This window comes from Apiospora hydei (assembly GCF_038363865.1).
Source record: "Apiospora hydei strain CBS 114990 chromosome Unknown utg000004l_segment0_segment0, whole genome shotgun sequence".
Lineage (NCBI taxonomy): Eukaryota > Fungi > Ascomycota > Sordariomycetes > Amphisphaeriales > Apiosporaceae > Apiospora > Apiospora hydei.
The window spans coordinates 7964862-7992386 of NW_027117363.1; the positions used below are offsets into that span (position 1 = coordinate 7964862).

At 54.2% G+C, this 27525-nt stretch overlaps 8 protein-coding genes across 8 annotated transcripts; 4 read left to right on the top strand and 4 right to left on the bottom strand.

Annotated features, from left to right (window-relative positions):
* Positions 1 to 1117: 1117 nt before the first annotated feature.
* On the bottom strand, positions 1118 to 7113 carry PG997_005008 (uncharacterized protein; the record flags this gene model as incomplete). Its single annotated transcript, XM_066809323.1, has 4 exons — positions 1118 to 1494; positions 2037 to 3687; positions 5190 to 5782; positions 5859 to 7113. The coding sequence occupies 4 exons, from the start codon at positions 7111 to 7113 to the stop codon at positions 1118 to 1120; spliced, it is 3876 nt and encodes a 1291-aa protein (XP_066672941.1).
* A 52-nt stretch (positions 7114 to 7165) lies between these two features.
* Positions 7166 to 7696, bottom strand: PG997_005009 (MOSC N-terminal beta barrel domain-containing protein; the record flags this gene model as incomplete). Its single annotated transcript, XM_066809324.1, has 2 exons — positions 7166 to 7566; positions 7621 to 7696. 2 exons carry the CDS (start codon positions 7694 to 7696, stop codon positions 7166 to 7168), a joined length of 477 nt encoding a protein of 158 aa, XP_066672942.1.
* A 705-nt stretch (positions 7697 to 8401) lies between these two features.
* Positions 8402 to 10322, top strand: PG997_005010 (cell division control protein 18; the record flags this gene model as incomplete). Its single annotated transcript, XM_066809325.1, has 3 exons — positions 8402 to 8456; positions 8513 to 10113; positions 10167 to 10322. The coding sequence occupies 3 exons, from the start codon at positions 8402 to 8404 to the stop codon at positions 10320 to 10322; spliced, it is 1812 nt and encodes a 603-aa protein (XP_066672943.1).
* Positions 10323 to 12678: 2356 nt separating this feature from the next.
* Positions 12679 to 15248, top strand: PG997_005011 (uncharacterized protein; the record flags this gene model as incomplete). Its single annotated transcript, XM_066809326.1, has 2 exons — positions 12679 to 13149; positions 13206 to 15248. The coding sequence occupies 2 exons, from the start codon at positions 12679 to 12681 to the stop codon at positions 15246 to 15248; spliced, it is 2514 nt and encodes an 837-aa protein (XP_066672944.1).
* Positions 15249 to 15723: 475 nt separating this feature from the next.
* PG997_005012 (uncharacterized protein) lies at positions 15724 to 17986 on the bottom strand (the record flags this gene model as incomplete). The annotated part of the gene is made up of 4 exons (XM_066809327.1): positions 15724 to 15998; positions 16075 to 17416; positions 17473 to 17728; positions 17952 to 17986. The coding sequence occupies 4 exons, from the start codon at positions 17984 to 17986 to the stop codon at positions 15724 to 15726; spliced, it is 1908 nt and encodes a 635-aa protein (XP_066672945.1).
* Positions 17987 to 20332: 2346 nt separating this feature from the next.
* PG997_005013 (Alpha/Beta hydrolase protein) lies at positions 20333 to 21280 on the top strand (the record flags this gene model as incomplete). Its single annotated transcript, XM_066809328.1, has 1 exon — positions 20333 to 21280. The coding sequence occupies one exon, from the start codon at positions 20333 to 20335 to the stop codon at positions 21278 to 21280; it is 948 nt and encodes a 315-aa protein (XP_066672946.1).
* A 217-nt stretch (positions 21281 to 21497) lies between these two features.
* PG997_005014 (uncharacterized protein) lies at positions 21498 to 22565 on the bottom strand (the record flags this gene model as incomplete). The annotated part of the gene is made up of 1 exon (XM_066809329.1): positions 21498 to 22565. The coding sequence occupies one exon, from the start codon at positions 22563 to 22565 to the stop codon at positions 21498 to 21500; it is 1068 nt and encodes a 355-aa protein (XP_066672947.1).
* A 1900-nt stretch (positions 22566 to 24465) lies between these two features.
* On the top strand, positions 24466 to 27398 carry PG997_005015 (uncharacterized protein; the record flags this gene model as incomplete). The annotated part of the gene is made up of 3 exons (XM_066809330.1): positions 24466 to 26182; positions 26238 to 27069; positions 27107 to 27398. The coding sequence occupies 3 exons, from the start codon at positions 24466 to 24468 to the stop codon at positions 27396 to 27398; spliced, it is 2841 nt and encodes a 946-aa protein (XP_066672948.1).
* Between the last annotated feature and the right edge of the window lie 127 nt (positions 27399 to 27525).

The following is a 27525-nucleotide window of genomic DNA, read 5'->3' on the forward strand; positions in this document are numbered from 1 at the left end:
CACATGATGCTGTTGGTGATAAGTCCTCTGCTTATTTGCTTCCCTATCCCAGGCAAGTGAAAATGAAGCGTAGGGCGCACCAAAGACCCTGATCGGGCCAAGCCGCCGCCCTACCAGGGGCCCGGGTAGGGCTGGCTGGCTGGCTGGGCCTCTGTCCGGGGTAGCACCAACGAAGGGACAAAAAAGCAACATTGAATGGGGGCGCGTGTTTGGTTCGGTAATCGCGACCAGAATGACGTTACCAATAATACTCGATGGAACTCCATCCCCGTGATCATGGACTAGTTCTATGTGATCAGCTGATGGCACACAGCACAGCCTACGGAAAGCGAACATGAAGAAACAAACCCTGATCCCGAAAAGCCGTGGCCGCTTTATTCATCCATACCTGCGTGTTCCGGCGAAATCGCCGAAGACGCCAGGAAATGCACCTTGCCAACACCCATACCCCCAACACGAAGTTGGTCCATGGCCTCCTTTATCTTCAAGGCATCTTTACCTACGGTAGCCTTTGCATAATTATCCATCCCTGGTATTTCGTTACGGCCCGCAGCAATGCTTCATACAAGGCTCACCTGAAGCAATCTGCACCACCGCAGCTGCAGCCGTTGTCTAACACGGTATCAATATGTTGGACCCATACATGATGCTACCCATCAAGGCCTATTGGGTATGCGGCAATCTATTCAAGACAGGATGAGATGCAGTCACAGTCATGCCGCCGACTAGAGCTCAATCAACGTCGAATGAAGTTGGTGTTGATTTATTAGCAGACGAGACACCCAATTTCTTTAATTACAGAATTCGAACATTTCCTTCTATCGGATTCGACCCAAGGCCGACCTTCCAATTTTTTGTTGTTTTGCTTTCTTGATATGGTTGACTGATCAGTGTTGTATGAGACGCTGGCGGGAAGGGTTCAAACAGATTCCGTGTTCTGATCTTGAGCCGCAAAGCACTCAGGTTTGCCACACTCTCGCCAAGCGCATGTGTTGTGCTCTTGCCGTTCCCATCTATATTATCCCTTCAAGAGGGTGCGCAGGAAACGTTCCGGTGCTTAGGAACTCTATGTGCGCGGAGTCAATCGCGCCCGGACCCGGGGAGATGGTGGAGTTGATCAGGATCCCGGCTGGGGGCGTCCGTTCCGGCCACCCTTCTTCCCCGGAGCGCCGAATCGATCATTCAGGAATTGATTCCGAAGCCTTCGGATTTCGTCCGGGTCAGCTTCAGAGGTGACACCGGGACTACTACTGCTGCCAGCTCCGCTCGCACCTGCACTAGTAGTCGTCATGGGCGCTTCGGGCGTATAAGCAGAAGACGGGGAGGACGTCTCTTTTGTGTTCGCCGAGGCGGAACCCTGCGTCCCGCCGACTGTTCGGCTTTCTGAGGCTAGACGGGTCGGGGCGCGTGGCGCGGAGCCCTTGTGGTCGGAAGCAGGCTCTGAAAGAAGGCGGAGATTGAATCGGCCATCTTTGGCTACTTCAAATCGTCGACCTGGCTAAGTGATAAGGTCCCGATGGGTCTGCAGATGTTGATCGTTGTAGCTGCAGTTGTTTCTCAGCGGCCAGGTAGATCTAAGTTGCGAGTGCTAGTAACAGGCGAACAAGGCCGAATCTTCAACGACTGCAAGATGTCTGAAGCAGTACCGTGCAATGAACGAAGAGACCGACTGAACTGACCGAGCGACTGCTGTTGATTGTTATGTCGAAGTGGGATGGCGGCACAGTGGCCACTAGCGAAATTGCAGCCTGCTTACAGCCCCCGCCAAGGCATCCATCGCGTCCTAGGCAGACACGGTTGCCTTGCAATCATGCGAGCCAAAAGCAAGTTGTGGCGCCGAAAGCACTGCCGCGGCTAAACTGCAAAGATTCCCTATACAGTTGGATAGTGCGATCTTGCTGGCCTAGATCTTGATAGTAGGGTATCGGCATACTAATCCTTCGAGATGTATGATTATCTGGGTAATCTTTCAGGTCTAGTCGGATTGAACGTCTGAATTACCCCCCAACGCCGTTCATATTAGGTTTGGAGCATACGTAGAGCACTGCCCCCATGCTTTGGGAACTGCTTAACCCCCAATGACGCGTGTAAGCCCTGTTTGTCACGTCCAATGTGGACATAATCACAGAGTAAATACATTCCGGACCTCAGTCGACTTGAGGGTACAGGTAGATCCAGCAGATCCATCAGCATCGGCTGGTTTGCCTGGTTTGGCGAGGCCACGGTCCTCTCCACAAAGGCCAGCAGTACCTGTGCAGTATCATCATCAGAAGATGTTGCCTCTCCGTTGGGAGACGGATCGATTGAGTTGAACATCCGCGTGAGCACCTCAATGTGCGACAAGACTTGCTCGCTTCCACGGTTCGGGTCGCTTGGGGTTTCTTCGTCCAGGTCGGCACCCCAGATCTCGGGAGGAATCGTCTCGCCCTCGTGCAAGGCAACCATGACCGGCCATTGCAACCGAGGCCACCACTCCTCGTCGTCGGGGTCAAAGAACGAGACAATGCCCATGACTTCGCGACGGGCGACACCTTTCAACCACCATACCCCGCTGTCCAGAACTTTGAGCAGCCCGAAGAAGGTGGCAAGGATGACCAGTGCTCGAGGTCGTTTCGCTTGCAGGAGTTCGACATAGCGCTTGGAAACGGTGGCGAGGAACACCATGGGCGCCCCGGTGCGCGGTACTTTGTGAGCCCAGTTTAGGACGGCAACCGCATGCTGATAGGCCTGCCGGGTTAGCGTACGCGAATGTGCGTCAGGTTCGAGGGTGTCCAGTTCTTGATCGAGCCCGTCCAGGAGGTGGCCAAAGAAAGTCGACTTGGTGGCGCTAAGGTTAAGGTTCAAAGAAGGCTGAGACTGGATAATGGGTATTACTATCCCGCTGGTCCGCAACCACTGCCAGCTCGTGGCCACAATCGTCTTGACACCTTGAAAGGCGTGGAACCACGAGATGGGCAGGACATAGCCGTCGCTTCGCTCGCGGACGTCGCCGCCATCGTCCCGGGTGAATATGCGCGAGGCTGTAGACTGAAAGGCAATCAGGGCTGCGGTCAAGAACAAGGCTTCGGCGTTCGACTGGTTGATGCCTTTGCTCAGTGCAGCACTGTACTCGGAGAGACTGGCGGCCATGTATGAGTGGCTCGCACGAATGAGCTCACGGTCGTTGGGCGACTTGAGGCGGAGGTGCAGGGCCGAAACGGCAAGGAGACCATCCGCTAGGAAGCTGGCGCCAGAGAAGGCGAGGTGCGGAACCGTATCCCTCCAAACCGCCTCGATGTCCGGATTCGCGAGAGACAGTGTTTTGGATGTGATGGTAGTATAGTTATGCAGGAGCCTCAACTCCATCATGCGATTGTTCTGCGAGGCTGGACTGATTGGCGGCGGATCTGGATTTCGGTATAGGGCGATCGGTCTAGGATGTAGTGACGGGCTCGTATGGCGTGAAGAGGTAGGTATAGAAATGGGGATGTCGGGAAAGCTAGGCGAAGCAGCGGCCGTGAAGACGGGCGAGGACGTTCCCAGGGAGGAAAGAACGGGCGAAAGGCCCATGGACGAAGGATCAGGGGAAGCAGCCGAGGTAACAGGCGTGTCTGGCACGACCAGAGACTCTGCAATGTCTGGGTTCTCGAAGTCGCAAAGAACGCCATGCTTGAGGCAGTTGCCGCAGCGTGGGTGTATTTCGTCGCACTATTAGAGCGACGGTTAGCAAGATATGCGAAAGACGGCATGATGGTGGTTCCAGGGTGGTGCTGGGAGGTTCAGGTAACGTGCTTTGATCTTGCGACTCTTACAACGGCGGCAACCTCTCCTCGACTTCTTGTGCGATCTCCGTGGCGGCATTCTCTGACGTTGTTTTTATAAGTTTGCCGAGTTGTTGCTGTTTCTCCTGCGATTCCGTATCGAAAGCTGATTTGCGATCCATTCAAAGGCGGGCCATGATCAGAGAGCCGTAGGGAATCAGTGCAGGGTTTCGGGCAAAGCGGGTATGCCCATGTCAACGTCGCTTGGACGTTCGTTCCGTTGACCCAGATTGACCCAGACCCTACTGAACAACGGTATGTGGTGGTTTATTATTCTCCAGCAAGAGCGTAGTGCAGTGTAACATAGCGAAGGAATAGGCTGAGAAGGGTTCGGGAGTTCAGTAACAAGTAAGTAGGGGAAGGAAAGAGGTGCAAGTGCAGTAGTGTAGGACGTGCAGTGCAGTTCGCTTCTTCACCGTTCATCGCGGCATTGGAAACCCAATCACGGGCAGGCTAATTCGCAAAAGTACCCTGATTGACGTGCCAATCCCCATCAATCAATCGACGGATCGTGGGTGGATTGATTGGACTTGGACTGGACGCCTAACCTTTCCTACCTGCCTGCCTGTGGTGTGGCTGAGCGCTGGCGGCCGTCAAGGCAAGACATTCCAGCAACCGTAACTTTGATTCAGCGATGGCAACCCCCGTTTCGACGTCCCATAATAGGCACTTCGGACGCTAGAAAGCACCCCCGACGCGTGGATGCTCGGAGGCTAGGCCGCATTGGAGGTGTCGAGTGGGGTGCGTTCGTCTTCGGGTTCGATTTTCGATCTGCTGCAGAATGGGTTATGCCGGTCGAATGGCAGCCAATATGTGCTTGAAGCTATACCTAAAAGCAGAGTAGGTAGCTAACGTGTTTGGCCGGGAGCCCGTTGGAGATCTCGGGGCTGGCCACCCATCAGCATATGTTGTTGTTGGTGTTGCTCAGGTCGATGGTGGTGGACACCCAGCCGGCAGCTGTAGACTGCACAGGCCTTCAACCCCCGCCGCATTTGGGTGGTCAAGGTGGTACGGTACATATGGCAGACAGCCCTGGGCATTTGTTCATTGAATGATTGGTCTGTGATATGCTCGTCGGTACAACTACATACATCGTACTTTGCTCCTCCTTCCCAACGTCTCGATCTGGCAACAGACTTTCAGTGCGCAATACCTTCACCACGTCACGGCTATGAAGTCAAACACACAGCCAGTATTCTGAGCATATCTTGTCGGGTAAAACCCTCTAACTGTTTTTCCATAATTCAAGGGCCGGGCGACTCGTATTGCACGCCAAGGATCGGATATGGCCTGGTTGTTTAATATATGGGATGCTTTCTATCTTGTTAAGCAGGTTAGCCTGCCATGGGGCAGCCTACATGTATATGATCAGCAGCAATCAACCGATACTTTGTCGCCAATCCTTATCGTTGGGGCCAGAGCCAGAGCCCTGGCATCGTTGGCAGCGCCATCGTAGCACATGTGTGTGCCGAAGAAGACCTTGCCGTTGAATCTTCTGGTTTTGCTTAGCGTCGCGAATGGCTCTTCGCTCTTGACTGCGGTGTCTTGGTGGATGCAGACCATGTGACATCTGCGGCAGGAGCCGAGCATTTGGAACCGATGGTTCCCTATTTTCAAAGAGGACCAATGATCCTCTGTGTACGCAAGCATATCATCTTTTTGATCAGACGAGTCTAGAACTATATTGGCCCGGAATACATCTGCAGAGACTCCTTCACCACCCTGTTTCCGTATCTCCGTGTTCAATGCTCTGAGGCTGGCTGTATTGACAGCAAGGAGCGGGCTCTCATTCGAGAGCAACATCCGTCGTTGGTCAACCTCGGAGTCGGAGTCTGGTGGTGTATCTATCGCTGTCGGAAAGGCGCCGGGCACTCGCCGTTTCGTTTTGTGATATCCTGCTTGATGGTGCTGGAGCTGAGCCTTGACATGGCGCATGCTCTGGCCTTGGCCGCCTGAGGGGAATCGAGCCAGAATGCACGGCACTTCAAGGATTTCAGAGAAGTAGGTGTTGATCTTGGCCGATGTATACGCGCAAGCAACAATCTCCTCGCCGCAAACCCGCGATGTGCGCCATTTTGTGTCGCAAGACTCGAAGTAAGCTGGGTCTGACGACAAAGGTACTGTAATCTTCAAAGGGGAGGTGTTTGGGTGTCTCGCCGGTATAGGATATCTCTAGAACACCCTTTTCAAAGTCAATGCATGGCCGCAAGAGAGCCATGCGTGGGTAGCGCTTCTGGCTCAAGGCTTGACTCGTGCCGAGGTGAAGTAAGCACCATTCTCGATCCCACGCTAAGCCTTCTGGTTTGACCTCCCATGGCTGCTCTTCTGGGATATGGAAACCGCCACAGCTCTTTATGGGAAATACTGTGATGCTGGCTACCACGAGATCAGCTGCCGTGGTGGACCTGGACTCGCCCCTAGCTTGGTTGAACATTGTCCCATCTGAGGATCGATAGAACTCGTAAATGAAAGCCACAAATCTGTCCACGTCGGAGACTGTGCTTATGGCCCCAAGGCTGACGCGAATGGTGCCAGTAGGTTTTCCACCCAAGACATCATTGTCATCCCCGCACCGGAATCCAGAAGAGAAGTTTTTCTTCATCTCCCATGGCTTGAGATCCAAGGCAGCCGCGACACCCCCCGGATTACAGAGCCCGCCTGTTCGTATGTGGAATCCTTTGAGCACTGCCGTTTTCTCAAATTCGGTCAAGCTGATCCAAGCACCACCTTCATCTCGGATATTGAAAGTTACGATGGGCCCAGAAACCGCTGATCCAGCAACGTGCTTGACTGCCGGAGAGTAGACTTTGCAGACACGTCGTCCATTGCCATGCCGCATACCATCCAGCTTGTCGTGCAAGCGTTGTGCTAGATAAGACGTGTGCAGCGATATGTCAGCCATGGTACCAAATAGACGTCGATGAACTCCCAGGGCAATTCCCAATGCCACTATGCTGTGGATAGGTAATGTGCCGTCCTCAAGAGCTTCATGTAGGTTTTGACTCTTAGGGGCGTGCCACTGTTCTCCCACGCAGACGACCATATCAACGGTGCCGCCTCCAAAATATTTTCGATGCTGGAAGACCGGCATTGCATCCTTCCGGACCACCAATGCCCCCAAGTCCGGAAAGCCAAATATCTTATTAAAGCTCAGGGCTGTGAAATCAGGGGCGTTCTTTTGGTCTCCGAGATCGAGGGGGGCGGTTGTCACATAGGCGGCGGCATCAAGCAATGTATAAAATCCAAAGGAAGTAGTATTCTTTTGACGCCGCAACTTATGAGACCAATCGAGTGGAAGCCGCGCCCCATCCATATTGGATTGTGCAGGGTATCCAAATAATAAGGGGGCTCCAGCAGACACTATCTCATTCGGGGAGAGGGGCGCCATCGACCAAGTTCTGCACCGTGTCGGTATCGACACAGGAGCTGGCTCTGGATTCTTGCCGAACACCCACCAAGCTGGTATGACAAGCTTGGTGATACATGAAAGAGAACCCGCCAGGTGCGGATCGTAGGGCCTCTGCAACTAGTTTGATCCCTGCGGTGGCGTTTGCAACAAAGACGACATCGAATTCTGTCGGATCTGCATTAAGCAGCTGCAGAACCTGAACTCGAACATCGTCAATGCGAGCCGTGGATGACTGCGATGAACTGCTTGCAGAGTGCGGGTTCCCGTAGAGGTTCGTAGTCATATCCACAGCAAACTCGTCAACGAGAGACTTTGCATACAAGGTTGTCCCGGCATGATCAAGATAAATATTATCATCTGCGGCGGCAGGTCAGTTTGGAGCCCGCGGCGGGATGCGGAGGGTGGACTCACCTTTCAGCATGGGGTATTCCTTTTCTCGAAGCGCTTCAATGCGACCATTATAGGCCGAACCGTCCTCGTCTGCCATCCTGGTCATCCTGGCGCAACAGAAGAAATCCCGCCTAGCAACGTGGATCTTTGTTCAGCAAGCATACTGCGAGGTATGTTCGCATGATAGCTATTTATCCCAACATATTCAAACTGGCCATTCGTGAGGTTGCCTACTCAAATGCGGACGAGGTGAGGAGTGGCGACGTCAGACTTGACTGGGAATGGAATGATAAGGGAAGTGGATTCTGACACCGCAATCCAGCATAAGCCGAGCGCCCGGTTGACCGCGGGAGACAATTCCACTCTCGGAGGTCGCCCTGTTCCATTCTCCAGCTCAATGCTTCGGGTACATGCACTCAGGGGTCAGGCGCCATAGAAGCTTGGACCGAGAAGTGGCGCGTCTGAAGAGGCTAGAGAGGTGCACGTGCCGCGCATCGGGTGCAAAGGGCTAGCGTGACGCGGTCCTGGGAAAACCACTTTAAACCCGACGCGTTGATCGCGGATGGCCCGAGACCTGGACGCGCTGCACCGCGCTTTCTCGTTTTTACTTAATAGAACGCTAGCATCTTGAGACAGCCAGCCTAGTACTTGCTCCCCTTTCACATACATTGGGTGTAACTTACAATCCTGCACATTCACGACCATCTGCCTCCTTCCTTCCTGCCCAATTGTACTTTATAGAGTCGCTGTACGTTCCTTACACACGCATACACACACACACACACACACACACACATAAACGATGGCACGTAGTGTACTTGGAAAGAGGACCCGAGCCTCAAGAGAGCCTGGAAATGGTAAGCGCAGTCGACAATTGTTCATTGCACCAACCCGTTACTGACACCCAACACAGATGTCGAGCTTTCCGCAAAGAGAATCACACGCCAGACTCGCAGCCTCCTGATCAATGACGAGAACTCAGACCCGACGACGGTCAGCATTGCAGAAGACTCGCAGGACGCAGAATCAACAGGAGTGGTGGAAATCACGGAGGAGTCTCTCGCCCGCACGCCTTCCTCCAAGGAACCCACTTGCCCACCACCAGCGAGTACGAAAAGCCAGAAGGGCGACCGCAACCCCCTCACACCAAGCACGCCTCGATTCCGCGATGCACTTGCCAAGGCGCCTGTCACCCCTCGTCACCGTGTGATGTCCGTGGGGAAATTCTCCAAACGACTTACTCCCCAAACACCTTCCACGCCAACCTCGCAACAAACAATCTACCATCTTGCGCGCCAACTATTCTCCCGCAGCTCCGATCCGGGTCAGTTGGTTGGAAGGGACGATGAGCGCCACCAACTGAGGGAATTCATCGGCCGATGCTCGACAGCCAAGCCAAGTGGGTGCATCTATGTTAGCGGACCTCCAGGTACCGGCAAGAGCGCAATGGTGAACGAGATCACCCAAGAAGTGGTCAAATCTCACAGCGTGAAGAAGGCCTACATCAACTGCATGAGCATCAAATCTTCCAAGGACCTGTATGCGACTCTCCTGGATCTGCTCTGCGACGAGGCCGATGCTGCAGAGGCCGATGCGGCTGCCACCCTACAAAAACTCTTCGTCCCCCGCAAGAAGACCTCCGATGTCTATCTGATCGTCTTGGATGAGATCGACCATATTCTGACGCTGGACTTGGAAAGTCTCTACCGAGTTTTCGAATGGTCGATGGGGAAGAACTCGCGACTTATGCTGGTCGGGATTGCCAATGCCCTAGACCTCACGGATCGATTCCTGCCCCGCCTCAAGTCCCGAAACCTAAAGCCTGAGCTTCTTCCGTTTCTCCCATACACCGCCCTACAAATCAAAACCATCATCACGGCGCGGCTGAGATCCTTGGTGCCGGAGGGAGCTCCGCTGCCCTTTATCCACCCAGCGGCGATTGAGCTGTGTTCGCGCAAGGTATCAAGCCAGACGGGGGATCTGCGCAAGGCATTCGAGATCTGCCGCCGAGCCATTGATCTTGTGGAAATGGAAACCAAGCAGAAACACGAGTCGGACATTCGGGAGAAGATTCTCCTGGCCAGCCCCTCGCGCAAAGTCTTGGGAGAAAACATCAACCTGTCATCGCCATCTAAAGGCACACCACGAAAGGGCCATGCGGAGTCTCTGCTTGCCTCGTTGAAGGAACTTACCGTGGAAACAGCCCCTCGAGTCACAATTTCTCATCTCAATAAAATAACCGCAGCGGCATTCAGCAACGGAACCAACCAGCGACTCAAGACCCTCAATCTCCAGCAAAAGGCAGCATTGTGCTCCCTGGTGGTTTTGGAAAAGCGCAATCGGGCATCCAAGGCGTCTGTTCTGACAACTCCGTCCAAGCAACATGTTACCGCTCCCAGCATCAAAACACTGTACGACGCATACTGTCTTTTATGCACACAGGACTCTGTGCTCCATCCCCTCTCCAGCTCCGAGTTCCGGGAAGTGATGAGCAGCTTGGAGACTCTGTCGTTGGTGAGCGCTGTGGATGGCAAGACGGGATCTTTTATTGGGACACAAACCCCGAGCAAAGGGGGAAGAAGGCAGCATTCGGTGCCAGTGCCGGACTTGCTGACGAGAAACGGGTAGCTAGCTGTGTCGGCGAGAAGGAGATGGAGCAGGCAGTGGAGGGTATCGGTGCTGGCATTTTGCAAAGCATATTGAGCGGGGAGGCGTTAAACTAGACTTGACGGTTCGGTCTACGTTGTTTGATTAGATGGGTGCTTTCAGCGCGGCGTTCTGGCTAGTTCTTGTCATTGAAGCATGGTGGGAGCTTTGCATATAGACGTGTACGTCCTTGTATCACGGATCGGAGTTTGGCGTTTTGATACTGAAGAGGGGATGCTTGTATAAGGCAGTACATAGTGTAATACTGGAACAACCAACCGGCCCTTGATTCAAATGGCCATTTAGATTTTCTCACGTTTTATGCCCCTGGCTAACTGGGACTCCTTGCGTGAAAAACGTACCAAGCTTTGCCAAGCTGAACATCGCCAACGGGGCTTGCGCCATCATGCCGGTTGCGTGTTACACTAAACTTAAGGGTTCTTCTCCTGAAAGCCACAAGACGGGAGGGGCAAGCAAAAGGATTCCAATTGATACTTCAATGCAGGGTCTTGTGAGACCAAATATTTACTAAGGATTATGTTCATCGATTGTATCAAAGCGAAACCAAACGCCTCCAGGCAGCTAGTAATCCCGCTTAGGCCTTCCTTCCTGCTTACGGGCTGCTTATGGCTTACGGGCCATCTCCGCCGCTTCTGATTCGCCGTTTGGGTTTTGCAGATGTAAGACTGCGAGCTGCCTATGTTTCTCTGCGTCTACAAATATTGTGACAATTCAAAAAGCGTACAACACTTGATGAGGCGAAGTTGCGTTGGACTGTATTTGCACCTGTCATCTTGGCTTTCTGTCCTGGACCAAGGCTTTCTTTACAATATGCACTTGACTGAATGCCCGACTAATACAACGTTTCATACCGAAAGATGCAGGCGCACCCGCAGATGGACAGGAAGTCTGGCTTTACTGTCAGCAGCCAAACATCAACACAACACATCCGGAGCTTTGCGACGGGAATAAGACAAACAGACTACATAAGCATGGACACCCATCAATCCGCTGCTGGAACAACTCTCAGTCGTGAGCTGTGAAAAGCAATGACGGAAAACCAGTTGCAGTCTTCTTCTTACCCACCCACATCCCAACCTGCTGCGTTTCATCTCCTCTACCAGCATCCACTCCGGTCCCTTCTTCAGCTAGGTAGATCCTGCTCGGTGCATCAGTGTATGTCATGTCATGTACTTGCATCGGTACCCAAACGCGTCAGATACTCATGTTCGTAGATATCAGTGGTGGTGAATACGTTCTTTAGTAACACCTGTCAAATAACACATTGCAGAGGTGTAGCGTATCACCAAAGCAGCCATCTGGTGGGTAATCCGGAAAGTTACTGGAAGCTTGCATCGCTGAGTTGCAAACTGCAGCCAGGCAGCAAGCCGATGCTTTTCTTGTGGCACCTCGCCAACTATCTGATGCATGGTCTAACCACCGTTAGACGGTCCTAGTTCGACCCGACGGGGACACCATCGTGCTACCTATTTATTTTAGGTACACGCTACCAGCCATATCGTCCGATTTGCAGCAGAGAGAGAGAGAAAGGAAAAACCAGGGCGGCACCTTTCCCCAACGGAGAGGTACGAGTAATACTGCCCTGATCCCACGTGCTGTTCAACGCCCGTACCAGATGATGGGCATTTGTTTTCGACAGACCACAACTGGACGATGTGACGATGCTTTACAAGCATTGCTTCTTGTCTCTCGGGCCCAACATACATGTCTGCACGCTGGGAATAGGCCGGGATTAGGCGGGCGAGAGCAGAATCTCCGGATTCTCGTAAGGTTGTTCCGACCGCTTGGCTATATGTACCAGCCAAGTACCCGAAACGTGTGGTGACAAGCGCCAGGCGTGGATTTTCCTGGCCCCCGCGATTGCACGTCCAGGCAAGATGTGAGAAAGCCCGAAGGCCCCCCCAGAAGCCAGAACCCCTCGAGTTATTAATACCTAAGCTGATGGCTCTATCTCTTGGCACCCGCTGCCCAGTCTTTCTTACCAAGACCCTCCTACAGCTTGGCACATGCAACACCCAAGCCCTTGTGAACCCGAACTGATCCAAGAGATAATTGAATCAATCAACTGATTCTCGGCATTTTTCTGCCCGCCGGCTGTTCTTGTCCCCTCGACCAATTCCCTCCCTCTGGCCGTCTCGCTGTCGCTGTCGGCGTCGCTGCCTTGACTGCGCGCGCAGCCTCTCCTTTCGGCCGGGTTCGCTCACCCCAAAGGTGGCCCAGCCCATCGCCAGAACGCCCGTCCCCGACCGAGTCAGACGCGTGGCCCCCCCAGGAATGGTCGCGCGACAACATCTCCAGCGCACCAACGACGACTCCATTTAGAACGAAGCGCGAAACGAACGACGACGACAGACCTCGTGTGGTGTCATGTGTGGCACGCACATCGTCATCCGGGTAATAGAATCAGCATAGATGGGTGCTACCGTCGACCGTACTGCCGACCTGCCGCTTGAAGATCAGCCGTCAAAGGCCTCGTCGTTCTTCTCGCGCTGGACCCTGCCCCTTCGCTCCCGAACCCGCAACCTCGCCGACTTTCATGTCCGACCCGACGAGCCGCATCGCCAATACTCGGCCGGCGACCATGTCACGGGCTCCATCGTCCTGACCGTCATCAAACCCGTTCGCATCACACACCTCACGGTCGCCCTGCATGGCTTCGTCCGCGTCTTCAAAAATGCCGGGGCCGCCGCCCAGCTGGCCCCCATCAATCCAGCTCACATACCCCACGACGGAAACAAGAACTTCCGGTACTACGGCAATGGGCAGGCCTCTCTCTTCCAGGACGAGCAGGTACTTTGCGGCGAGGGCAGGTTGGCGGCAAGGAAATGGGAATTCAAATTCGATCTCATCTTTCCATACAAAGGACTGCCAAGCAGTATTGATGTAGGTTCCTCTTTTGCACCCCTCACAATTTTGGCTTGTTTGCTCATCGCTGGTAGTTTGAACGGGGTACAATATCATATATGATTACTGCCACATTAACGCGGCCAACCACCATGGCACCGACAACAAGTGTTGAAAGGAAAATCTCACTGATAGAAAAAGTTGACATCGGTTTGCTGTCGCCGCCGCGAGAGAGGAACGTAACAATGCAAGCAATGCATAAGCGGGCGAAACGGAAGCGAACCGCCAACTCGGCGGCAACAGGGACAAACCAAAGAGACTCCGCCTCGACGGATACTCCCGAGCCAGCTTCTGACATGGACTCGACAAGGGCCAACGAAAACTCGAATGACGGTTCGGCCACAGTTGATGATCATTCCCGGCCGTTGTATGACGGGTTAGGCTTACCACGCAGCCCCATTCAAAGTGACATGCAGAGCGAGATCAGCGGGGAGAGCGCTGCTAGCAACGCTAGCAACTACTTCAGGGGGACCGATGTCAGCGCCGGGTCAGTCAACGGTAGCAAGTACTCGGGACCCGTGGCAGAGGTTGCAGGTCGCGAGATTACCGCAACCGTGGAGCTCCTCAAGGGTGGTTGCTTGCCCGGGGATTTGCTACCCGTTAGGATCAAGATCCACCACAACCGTCGCATCAAGAGCCTCCACGGCATCATCGTCACATTCTACAGACAGGGGCGCGTCGACTATGCACCGCCGGCATCCATGTTCAAAGAACTTTCCGAGGAAGATGCAAAGCGTCTCGAGCGTGAAGAGTATTATCCTAAATCTAAGACAGGCTTAGGTGGCCTTTCTCTATCATCCGCAGGATCTTGCAGCGTGTTCCGGAAAGACTTGTCCCAGTCAGTTGCACCTCTGATTATCGATCCGACTAGTTTGTCAGCCAATATCACAACGTCAGTGAGGGTACCGGAGGATGTCTTTCCAAGCATAAGAGGTGTTCCGGGTGGCTTGATTAGTTTCAAGTACTATGTGGAAGTGGTGATCGACTTGGGCGGAAGGCTAGCTGGTCAGACCCAGCTTGGCTCGCAGCCGCCGGGTCGTATGGGGTCTGTTTCTGTGCCCGCCGGGCCTGCTTCTCCTTTGGTAGGCTCTCACGAGAACAACATAAGCAGGCTGGCGAACTGGAACGGGACCATCGTCGATACGGACCACATTCGTCGTGAGAAGGGTGTCATCTACGTTCCGATCGAAGTCGTGGTGGGCAGCGTTGACAGCAATCGAACACGGGGTAAGGCCGTGGCACGGCCTACTCTGACTTTGGAGTCTCCCTCCAACCAGGGGTTTGCCCCTGAATCGGATCAACCAGACTATACTTGGCAAAACGCCCCCGAGGACGAGTATTACGACGAGACGGGAGAGTACATATCCCCGTTCGAGGATACACATAGTTACTTCCCCTCTCCACATACACAGCCAACATCATACCATGATCTCCATCGGCAAGAGTCACATCGGAGAGACTCGCAAGAACCGCAAGCGCCGGCTTATGTAGCACCGCCGCAAATGCCGGACCAAACGGCGTTGACCGACAAGGAACGAGTACGACAAGCCGAGATGCGCCTGTTACCCAGTCAGCCCCCTCTCGCGGGGTCGGAGTCTACGGCTGGGCCCTCCCGTCCCTCAGCACCATCAGCACCAGGAGACCACTCATCGTCTACTGCCGGAGCAACAGGGCCGTCTTTCTTGCCACCTATAGACCTTGGCGACAGTCTAGATGGCCCTTCAGCGCCTACCCTGACAGACCTATCGCTAGTAGCTTCTTCCCACCCGACAGAGGACAAGCAGGAGATGGAGAGGCGCCGCCTGCTGGAAGAGGCCAGTGCGCCCCCAGACGTGCCGGAGGAGTATACCAATGGCGGGCCCTCGGCGCCGGTCATGGATGCGGCAGGTCCTTCTGGAAGCCATGAACACGAGCCTTCGGCACCTAATTTCGACGAGGGAGGCTCATATGGCTCACACGACATCCTCGGCAATATCGCGGGCCCTTCCAACGGCCACCCCCTTATAGGAATAATCATGGGAGGGAACCGCTGCCAAAGTATGAACGATGATTTGATGCCTGGGCGTTGTTGGGCGTAATAGACTTCATGGAATTTAGCATAGCGATAGTTGATACCTCGGGGCTGCGGTTTTTTATAAGCAGCAAGCATGCACAAATCTTGTTTTTACAAAAACGGAGTTGTATTTAGTAGTAGCATATCTTGCATGGCATGAAGCGGAGGAAAGATCTCCTCCACGGTTGGACACCGAATGGATGGGACAACAAGACGATTCTTGTTCATGGGTCACCTTCGAGTGTAGAGAAGAGAATAGATGCTTATCTGTCTACCTATGTACTCATACTTCAAACATTGATGACGCATCCGGTTGCTTCCTCTGGCAATTGTAGAGCAAGTCAAGTTTAGAAGGCTGACCCCAGAGCATTCCTGCAACCCCCATCCGATCAGTCTCCTCAGCCAGATTCGCTGCTTGAAGCCAGTGCTCTCGGTCCATGAAGACGCGTGTCTGTCCAGCGAGTCTGATCCTCATCGTCGTTGTCTGTTCCCTTGTTGATTCAAGGCATCCAGGGACCATGCGCCTCTTTGTCCTCGTCGTCGTCATCGTCAATGACAGCCCGTATCCTCCTCCTCCTCTTCGGCAAAGGGGGAAGCCTGCCCATGGCCCGCCAGGCGTACTTCTTCGAGGTCTCGTGGTTGGTCGCCACGACGAAGAAGCGCGGGCCTCGGAAGTCGGTCACGAGGTGCTCGAGGCCGCTGCCGCGGAGGAGGGCGCAGGCGCCGGGGCGGTAGGGGACTTTGAGGCCGAGTTGGGGGAGGCAGAGGTTGCCGCCTTTATAAGGAAAGGGGAAACGTGGCGTTAGCAGTTAATAAAGTAAATGCGGGCGTCGGAGACAAGCCATTCTTACCTGTATAATTCCCCAAAGTCACCAGTCCCGCCAGGCCTCCCTTGACATCGCCGGTGTCGCGGTGCCGCTGGGTGTGGGCATTGACGCCCAACACGAATAAACTGCAGAAGTCCTGCTCGTTCGTCGCCGTCTTGGCGGAGTCCGGGAGCGCCGCGAAGAGGTCGCGGCACTCCTGGTAGTGGACCGGGTCCAGGGGCTGGAGGAGGAAGCGGACGAGGTCCGACGCGGTGCCGAAGATGGCGCGCATGAAGCGCGGGATCAGCTGGGCGCACCGCTCGTTGTCGAAGCAGCGGCCGGCTCGCGTGTCCTTGGTCTGGTAGATGTCGCGGCCGTGCCAGTCGCCTTTCAGGGCCCAGCAGCCGTAGTGCGCGACGCCCATCTTGGCGTTGGGCAGGGTATGGATGGTGGCGCGGCCCGGGTCGAGCTCGGGGTGCCGGTGCGTCAGGAGGTGCCGGTCGAGGGCGTGACGCTTGGTCTCGGGGCGGGGGATGGGCCGGTAGAAGGTCATGAGGTCGATGGCGCGGATGAGCTTGTCGAACACGTCGTTGCCGTACAGGGACTGGACTAGGCCCTCGCGGTTGACGAAGACTGGCCGGCGGTTCTGGTCGAGCACGATGAACAGGTCATCCTCCACCAGTTTCCACACGGACTCGGAGGCGGATGAGTCGACGAGGTAGCTCCTGAAATAATCAGTGTCGTAGCGCCCATTGTTCCATGTTGGTTTCCAGTTCGCCCTGATGACACTGAGCACAGACTCCAGCTCGGGATGGTCCTGTCGTAGCTCTGCAAGGTCCCTAATGTATTGTCGCTGTTCTACATTCAGGCGCAGCCAGAAGTGCTCTTGCGATACGGAGCGCAGTGTAGCGAGAATACCACGACCGGAAAACCCCTCGAAACTGCTTGTGGAATCGCTCTGCTCGGAATCTTTTTGGCCACGGTCCGGTACCAGTCCGGGAAACTCCCGGCGTTTCTCGAGATACAGCCGTGCCATGAGAATTTGTTGCTCGGTAATGCTCATAACGGGCTCGGTGAGGACTTGCTTTGTCCGCGAAGCAGATGATTTGGCCCTTCTGGCATCGTCGTAACTCTTCTCGTTGTCCACATCCAGGTCTTTGGCCCACAATATTCTTGTTCTCTTGGAATCCAAGGAGAAGCAGAGCTCGAGCGATTCGGCTGTATCCTCAATCACTTCGTAGTCCCCATCGTCCGCTACTTTTTCGGCGAGCGTGACGGGATCGGTATTCGGAACTTGCGACAAGAATGCAGCGAGGCGGGAGATTTCCGCCGAGCGCAGCCTTGCAGCCGAGACGAGATCCTCAAAGATTGGCTTCAGGACTTCAGTCTGGAAACTCTGCGTTAGCACTCCTGTCATATTTCACATCAAACAGAAGGGCTTACCATATCCGAATCTAGCTGGTGCGAAACATTACCTGTCCACGAGGAGAGGACGCCGTACGGGTCCCCTTGGATGACGTCCGTCCGCTTGCTGAGTCGAACCAGTCCGGTCCGCTCACGCTCTTCATCGGTTAGCTCCTGGTAGGTTTTGGTCTTTGCAGCAGACTTGCTGCTATTGTCCACTTCTCCCAAGAGCCACTCGATGGTCTCGCCTTCGGGGATGTGAGGCGGCGCCTCGGCCTCAAGATATGGCACTGCACTGGGAAGCAAGTCGCAACGCGTACGAAGCTTGTGAAGATGAAGCAAAATGGAAGAAGATCAAGTCAAATCGAACAGATGGGCCTACCACTTTAGTAGATAAGGGGGCAGGCAGTAGAATGCCCCAGATGCAGTACAAACAAGCATATCTAGTCGTTTGCAGGTAATCATATGTATGTTTGTCCCCATCACAAACTAAAAATTGTTGTTACGAATTTGCGTACTGTTGCTGAGGAGGGGAGAGTAATTCGAACTGCATGCCGTTAGAGGCTTGGATAGGATATACGACGATGTAAATTCACTCGCAAAGTAACCATATGAGGAGCATGTTGGCTTTTTCTATTTTCACACTTGCCAGCCACATTCCATCTTCTGATATACCGCTGGACTTGGTGTAACTTCAGCCAAGGCTTGGTCCCGGAGATTCTTCCTATAGAGTGCAATGTTATTGTCTACATTTCGCTGGAAGTAGCACTCATACAAGTGACAAGGACTATAGCAGCTTGAAACCCAGTTGCTGAAATTCTTGGAGTTGTCAGTGTTCAAAGAACTGCACACCTACATTATAATGTACATTTCCTATACTGTTGTAAAGCTAATACAAGGCCTATAGATAAACCTAATGCTATGGGTTCCAGGTAAGACGAGGTTATAGAGTTAGATTGCAAATCATATATAATTAATGGTGTTGGTTTTATGGAATGACTATGACTTTTGTCTAGTGTTGTGTAGTAATGTATAATTTTGCAAATAATTGTTTTATTAACAACGTCTCTATAGCATAACCAAATTAGTAGATTCCTACGACAAACACGAACAACCAATGACAATACAAAGCCCACCGCCTGGCCAGTCTTGATATATCGCTGTCCTCCCTACTCAGCCATGTCAATATCTTCGCCCAGAACGAGTTCTGATGCTTCCTCTGGTTTGGAGAGCAACCTCCATGCTGCTTTCCGCTGTAGGCTTCACGGCATCACATCAAGCAGTCTGAATCGGAAAGAACCAGGAGACTTGATGTCTAAGTCCCAGCTCTGGTCATCCACTGAAGGATGTCTCAGTACCGGCGTTTCCTTGCTTGTTTTGTTTTATATAATGACGTATGCCCCTTTGCAAACCTTGATATCAACCGCAATCAGCGGTGTGCAAAGCAAGCCATCAGGATGGAAAGGGGGTTTCTCAAGATCGAAAGTATGTATCATATGCAGCCATTTCGTCATCGTCTACTTGTAAAAGAACCGAAAGCGCCATTGATGATGCTTCCATAGGGATATTCTCATCTCCCTGTGGCCCTGACATCTACACATGGTGATGGTGTAACAACGTAAGGGAGAACTTAGTGGTAACTGATATAAATAAAACCAAGTATCGCTATCATTACATACCAAGGGGGAGAGCGCGGAAATGCCGAAATCTCGGCTGTTAACGGTTCGTTGCCTAACTTAGGCTATACGGGTCGTTACATATCTCACGGCGTACAGACATAGGCATATATGATATCAGTCAGCCTCATTGTCCATCTCATCTCACACAAGCCGCCTAGGTATAAACAAAGGGATGAAGTTTGCTTTTTCCCCCTCTCTCTTCACCGATCCGACTTGTGGCTGAAGTATAATTACCGGGAATCAGGATTATACGTCTGTGCAGACACCCTTACTAGTCCCGACATACCCTTGTGCCCAACCAATCAACAAAACAAACCCCCTGTCAGATTCGCCCTGCCCTGCCCGTCAATCGCCGCTTACCGGGCAATTCCCCCGAGCAGAGGGATACGCACTCGGATTGCTATACCCGCCGGCCTGGCTCCCAGTCTGCGTGCCGAGAAACCCTAGTCGAAACAAGCGATGCCGAGTATAGGACAAATAGTCACGAGTGCCGGCGGCCGACTCCACCGGCGCTAAGAATAGGAACACATGATTATCCCTTGCATGCCAGGAGAGATACACGAAGGTTTCTGAGAAATGACAGGAATGGACTCCCTGGATCACGAGATCGATCCTTGGTTTTCAATTTGTTTCCTTTTTCTCCCCTTCCCCCTAGTCCAATCTGCAGTTCGTTCGGGAGTTCCCATGCTTTCCCATATGCGGGTTCCTGTCGTTGTAGTGTGTGGCCAACCGGTCAATTGCTCTGCAGGCCATGATAAGCTTGCACTTGCACACACCACCACACACCATGCAGCCAGCCGCCATGACAACCTATAGTAGTCGTCGCCCGCCGGTGGTGGCACAGGCTCGAGACCATGCAACAGACAAGATGGGTGGCCATGTATATCCGACAATAACATCATCTCGAGTCATCTTTGCTTCGCGAAGGTCGTGCCGCCGTGCAACCCGTGCAACAGAGCTAGTAATTTCTTTTTGGATGCCGTCCCGCCAGGCGACCAGGCGAGAAGCAGGAGCCACCCGCCGTTACACGACTCGCCTTATTTTTTTTGGCAATATCGAAACAGCAAACCTTAAAAAGGCACGCCACTTCCGCAGAATTTTCACGCGTCTGGAATCCATCGATTTACCCGCCTCTTTCCCTCGTTTGAACTTCCGGATGGTCTTCCTATCCTCCTCGTCGTCCTCCAGCTATCCTCACAACAAACGCAAACGCCGCAAATATGCCGGGCCCCCAGCTGCTCCAAGCGTTTCAGGAGGAATTCGACAGGCAGGAGCGGTGTGCATGCTGGCCGCGAGAGTATACAGACGCCGTACTCCATCTTCGACAACCCCGGGAGCGAGGGGCACGGGAGGCCAGAGAGTGCCTCATGAAGGCACGGAGTGAAGGCAGGGTCACGGTCGAGGAGGCATCCTTCTCCCGCTCAGCGCCAAGGACGGGCGTCATCAAGGTCACGGCCGTATACCCCAGTGGCAATGGCGACCCCAACAGACCTTGCATAGTCTTTTGTCACGGCGGAGCCATGGCCGGGTCAGATCGTTACGTGGGGCTTCACGTAAACGGTCCCAAATGGGCCGAAGCGCTGGGCGCCGTCACTGTGAGCGTCGAGTATGAACGAGCCCCTGAAAACCAGGGTGTGGGTCTGGCCAGAGACTGCTACGAAGCTCTGGTATGGTGCTGGGAAAACATCGAATTCGACCACGGCCGGTTGCTTCTATATGGGGCCTCAGCAGGTGGTGCACTTGCTGCCGGGGCCGCCTTGACCTTGGTCCACGAGCAAAAGACAAAAACCGGCTTGCCCGAGCTGTGCGGCCTGTTTTTGGAGGCCCCGATGCTGGACTGGAGATGTGACACGGCTTCCATGCACCGCCTAAGCCAGAACGGGCCGTTCTTCAACCGGGAAGCGTGCGCCTTTGCATGGCAGTCGGTAATACAGGGCAAACAAGTCGAGTTTTCCGACGTTGTGTCCCCCCGCAGAAGCAAGGAAGAACGACATTGCCAAACTTCCTCCAACAGCCGCCTATGTCGGGGATATGGACCCGTTACACGACGAGGTGGTTTGCTTCATGGAAAGATCCGGAAGACAAGACTTCACACACCGCGTATTTCAGGGGGTGCCTCACGGTTTCGACGCCATGTTACCCACAGAGCCTATCTCAGTCCAGGCTAAGGACTGGAGGCTGCAGTGGATCAGAACCAGGTTCGGAATCAGCTGATACTTGGGACATCTGCTCCTGTTGAGCTTGTACAATAACCCGTTTTGGTCTGGATTCTTCCGAGTTCATTGAGCCTGGAGTTTCGGTGTAATTATTGCTTTACATCCCCATGTACCACCAACCATCATAGACTATATATTTCACCCGAGAGGCCAGGTAATATTAGGAGAATCAAATTTGTGGCGATGGCTTGCAAATCGCTGCTTTCAAGGCCCGATAATCATCTTCGTTCCACGTTCGTAGTTGTTCGTACCACGGCTGCGGACATGGTAAGCACGGGGAACGGTACCCGGGGGAATAGCCCATGACCTTGAGCCTGAATTGTTGGAGATTGGCGAGGTGGCGCTCCAGCACATCCTTGCGCAGCCAGTCCCATAACTCCCCCGGCTTGACGGGATGTGAACCGGCGACGGTCACATTGAGGTCCAGCTGTTCCAGTCTCGGGAACAGCTTCTGAAGACTGCGTACTGCTTGCTCGAACGACTCCTGTTCCTGTGGCGACTCCCACCCTTGCCAGCCTACGACGAGGCCGACGTGGACGTACCGGACGAGTCCCAGCCCCTCGGGACTCGCGTTCCGGCCGAAGTAGCGCAGCATCTCGGCGCCGATGAGCGAGATGGTGTTCTCACCATACAGGCGGTGCAGCAAGTCGTCGTAAACCGTATGGCAGGTGCGCATCAGCTTGGAATAACAAGGCGCCCTGAACCAAGTCCACGGCACACCGTAGCGCGAAAATCGCTCCAAATCGTGTCTGCCGCCGTCGGGACACCACCACTTTTTCGAGTACAGCAGCCCGAAGGCGCGCACGTCGAGGACGGTGCGCACCTCGTCGCCCTCCGGCTCCTCATCGTCGTCCCGGATGCGCTGGCCGGGCCGCCAATTGCAGGGCTGTGGGTGCCACTCGGGTTTGCCTAGGTGCGGCTCGACGAGGCACGGCTCGCCGAGCGCAAGGTCGTAGATCTGGAGCCGGAGCTCCAGCGGCAGGTGCAGGAAGGACGCAGGACTTGATGCGGCGAGGCCGTTCTTCTGCTGCTGCGTCTTGGCGATGGGCTTGCGCTTGGGGATCTTGCGATTCTTGATGCGGTGTCGGCGCCAGGCTACGCTGATCTTCCCTGGGGTCCTCTTGGCGTGTTTGGCGCACAGATACAGGCCGCGGAGTGGATAGTATATGGAGTAACAGCAGCATTGGGCGGGCCATAGCCACAATGCTTCTTTCCATCCTTTCGCGCGGATTGGCATGGTTGAGGGCGCGCTCGACTGCTGCTTGATTGAACAAGACTTGTGGATAGAAGACGTCAAGGCGACGGCGAAGGCAGTCCCGGACAAAGTTGGGTGAGTGATTGCAAAGAACCGATCGAAAAAGAAGTTGAGTTCTCTCAATGATACAATGTATGTGCTTGCTCCCCAGGTTTCAACGTTGGAAGGCGGACTGTTTTATATGGTGTAAGTGTAAGTAATTGAGGAGGTGGAATTGACAAGTTCTACTCAGCCGCGAAGGATCCTGGCTGTTGTAGGACGCCACACAAGAACCCGGGGCCTTCGTCCTAGAGATTTGGCTTGGCATTTGTTACTTTGACTTTCCTGGACTCCAAGTAAGTTGCTAGTCGCAGTAGCACTGCAGCAGTAGATCGTCCGTGGCAATGGCAAGAACCCGCGGAACGGTCCCTTGAAGCTTCAATGTTGGTTACCATCTAGAAGTCCTGGATCATGACCACGAACATATTTTCTAGGCTTTCGTACAAGACTTCCCGTGGCTGATCAACAGGCCACTCTACCTATCCAACTGGACGCTATCATATCCAGTGGAAGAGATGTTTTCGAACGATGTGCAACTGGCACCATCTTATTCCTGGTCTGTAACTACAGTACAGCCTAACCTGGTGCATTGTTGGTGGAAGCAGCGCTTTCGCCAGTAAGGGGATACCAGTAGGAAAACCAGGGTTTGCACACACATGATTGGCCCTCCTGTATACCTACCAAGGTAATATTAACCCTCCTTCGAGTTTATATAGCATCAACGTCTTTTCCCGAAGACCAAGATGCGGCCTGGCTATGAGTGCTGCCCCGAAGCTACTTATCTAAGCCGATGATGCCTTGCGGGTCTACTCCTCTGGACCTGGAGTCCTAGAAGGATATGCCGAACTCTGGATGGTTATGATTGATTCATTGCCCGAGTTTCTTGACCACACTCGTATGAAACAGACTTGAAATCCGGGCAGCACGTGACAGACAAGCCTCAGGGGCGGGAAAGGGCACTGACAGCTATTGGCCCCCTGGGGGTTAAGCCGATCAATTGGATAAGTGACAGGACTTGGCGATCTAGGACGCGACTTGCATACAAACAATTGATTCCCCACACTTGGCTTCGGTCCTGGAGATTGTGTGCAATGAAGTTGGGCCAAGCTGGCGTGCTCCCCTCGAAGAATGGCAGTTGTTGGGAGTTGGTTGCGAGCATTCCCGAAGTGCGAAAAAGTCAGTCGATGTTGGAAGGTTTGGCCAGCACCTGCATTCTCGGCCAAGGAAACTCTTTCGAGCTACAGGCGTATGGTCGAGTTTGTTGGTGTAACAGGACCGGCTCAAGTACTCCGGACTGCCCAACCCAACTCCATGGTGAAGAATTCTGGATGAGTTCCCTTCGTTCGGTGATTCTCCTCGACAAGCCGCTGTCGTTTCTGAAGATGTTGCGCTTATATCAATGGAAAGTCGCGTTGAGGCTCGTTCGATGGTTTGATGATGTGAGAGCCGAGTCGTGACGTGACGTCTCTTCCGAGGAATAACCGCCCAAACAGCAACTCTGTTAGCTTCAGGGTGTGACGGTACCCCGGTTTGCAGGCCCAAGTGCAAGCTTTTGAGCTTTTGGCAGGTAGCGGGCTATCCACCGTGTAACAGGCCAGGGGGCCAAAACTTGCTGCTAAGCTAATACTCCTCCTGCTCACCCACCCACCACCTTATCTCTGCCCAGCCAGTCCTGAGTCCTGAGTCCTGACGTCGGCGACGGAACTCTTTGAGCACCGTTCAACCGGCGAAATCATCTCTCTTCTCACCGGCCCATCCTCACTAACCTGGGGAAATTGTTACCACCCGGCCCAGTCCCAGTCCAGTCCAGTGCTTCGGGAGACTGAGCTCCATTTGCTCCGCCATGGACGAGCACCAAATTGATCCTCGACTGCGCGAGGACTCAATTGTCGTCACTAACCCGACCGATGCACAGCAACCGCCCTTGCAACCGCCACCTGCTCCTGCTGCTGCGGCTGCTGCTGCGGCCGCTCACCAACACCAACACCATCACCAGCATCACCAGCACCCGCAGCAACAAATATACCAGCCGTCGCAGCCGCCTAGTAATAACCACAGCTATGCAAGCCAGCCACCTGCAGACGTCGCCGCTTCAATCATCGAATCCCCTAGTGAAGGCCCATCCCCCGTAGGGCCTCCGTCCGCCCAGACCTACGGTGGACCTCAGACTCCTCTGACACCCACCGCATCGCATTTGGCGCTGAACCATGAAACTCCCGGCACCGATCCGAACGGCGGGAACCCCAACGATCCCAACGATCCCAAGCGCCCGCGCGCATGCGAAGCCTGCCGCGGATTGAAGGTCAAATGCGAGCCCGATCCGGCCAACCCCGAGGGGCCCTGCAAGAGATGTGCCAAAGCCGGTCGCAATTGTGTCGTCACTCAGCCTACGCGCAAACGCCAAAAGAAGACGGACAGCCGGGTCGCTGAACTGGAGAAGAAGATCGATGCCCTGACGGCCAGCTTGCAGGCCACGCGCGGAGGCGTCCCCGGAGGTCCGGCTCATCAACCATCGCCCGAGGAACAGAACGGGTTCATAAATGCGCAGTACCAAACTGCCCAGCGCTCATGGGGACCACCTCCGGCGCAGAATCCGGCACACCAATATGCGACAGAGAAACATGACCACATATTTACTCCGCCGGCCGCAGCTGGTCAGAAACGGAAGTTCGCCGAATCAAGAGACCATTCTTTCGATGTCGCGCGGGATTCCCCTGGGCGATCTTCGAAGGGTCACGACTACTTCAACCCCGATGTTGTCGATCGCGGGGTCCTAACAATGGACCAGGCCGATGCCTACTTCGCCCGCTACAACGACCACATGATAGCGCATCTGCCTGCCGTGGTTTTCCCTCGCGAGATGACTGCTGCGGATTTGCGAAAGTCCAAGCCGCTCCTTTTCTTATCCGTTATGGCAGCGGCGTCTTCAGAGGTGTACTCGGTTCAGCGACCCTTGGTCAAGGAGCTGACCCAAATATTTGCCGAAAAGGTCATAATCAATGGTGAGAAGAGCTTAGAGATGGTCCAGGCTCTGCAAGTCTCTGTTATCTGGTACTACCCTCCTGAACATTTCGAGGAACTCAAGTTCTATCAGATGGTTCACGTTGGCGCGGTCATGGCCATCGATGTTGGATTAGGGAGACGGCGCAACAACCCGAAATCGAGGTTTGTGCCCTACACATGGCAGAACCACCCGCTAAGGAAGGACCCCCTTCCGGACCCGTCGGCCATTGAGTGTCGACGAGCCTGGCTGGCCTGTTATTTCCTAGCTTCCAACGTAGCTATGGCTCTACACAGGCCCAACCTCGTCAGATGGACGTCGTTCATGACGGAGTGTATGGATATTCTGGAGTCCTCGCCAGAGGCTGCTCCCACCGACAAATATCTCTGCCATCTGGTATGGACTCATCGTCTCGCCGAAGAGGTCGGCATTCAGTTCTCAATGGACGATCCCAATGCTATCGTGAATGTCGCGGAGCCCAAAGTGCAGTATGCACTACGAGGTTTCGAACGAGACTTGGCCAAGTACAGCGAGAATATTCCACAGTCGGCAAAACAACGTAAGTTGAAACACGAGTTCCCCCGTACAAAAAGTCTGAAGCTGACCACTTATAGCTTCCTTATCACTAAGCTTCCATGTTCTGAGCCTCTATATGCACGAGATTGCCCTTTACGTGGAGAAGCCGAACGAAGGAATGCAAAACTTCAACTCCGACTCCTTACAAGACCCCGTACCGGGCCTTAACGAGACGCTGACGGCCGCTCATATCGGAGCCCTCTCGTCTTGTCTGACGGCCATTGACGGGATTTTCGAATCCTTCCTCTCCATGGATGTGCAAAGCATACGGTGCCTCCCTGTCTTCAACTTTGTGCGGGTTGCTTACGCGGTTGTTGTTCTTATCAAGATGTACTTCAGCGCCAGCACACCCAATTCAGAGCTTGGCAAAGTGATTAATAAAGACCATATGAAAGTGGAGGAGTACATCGAGAAGCTCCTCGACAAATTCCGCGATACGGCCACGCACGAAAAGTCCCGCCCCGCGGGCAAGTTCCTCGTCGTGCTGGTCATGCTTCGGAGTTGGTTCCAGAAGCAAGGGAAAAGCGACCAGGTGAAACGGGAGCAGCTGGCAACGGATGCTGGCAACAGCAACAGGCCGAATGAGAATGCGGCCTCTCTTCCCCAGCAACAGCAGCAGCAGCAGCACCAAGCACAACAACAAAACCAGCAGCAGCACACCCCACAGCAACAGCATGCAACACCACAACAGCAACCGCCCAACCAGTATAATCCTGCCAACACACCATTACAACTACTTTCCGAGATCGCCACCGGCAACCAGAACAACAACAGCACCAGCAACAATAATAACGGAGCCGCCAACACGACAACGCCAACCAACCTCCCGCCCTGGCTGACGGGCGGCACGAGCGGCCCGCAGCCCTTCATGTACGACCCGGCCACGACGGCGGCGGCAGCCGGGCAGCCGGGGGGGCCCCGCCGTCGAACATGACCCCAACTTCGTCCTCGGCATGCAGAACGTCATGCCCTACCTCAACAATACGCTGACGTCGGACTTTGACTACAACTCGCTCGGCGACGGCTTCGAGCAGGCCATGGACCTCACCTTTGGCGGCTTCAACACGGGCGCCGCCCCGGACGACTACATGCGCTGGGACACGCTCATCGGATCCATGACCGGCGAGGGTCTACCGGGGGCCGGCGGCAACGGTGGTGGCGGCGGCGGCGGTCCCGCTGTACCTTTTCACTTTGGATAGAGTAGTCATGGGCGGCGAAACTGCGCCCTCCTGCCCCTGTCTCTCCTCCTTCTACCTGCGTGGCGTGTAACATCGACACGTTAGTGGCATCAGGGAGAGAGTATTGTACGAACAAGGCTTGCCACGG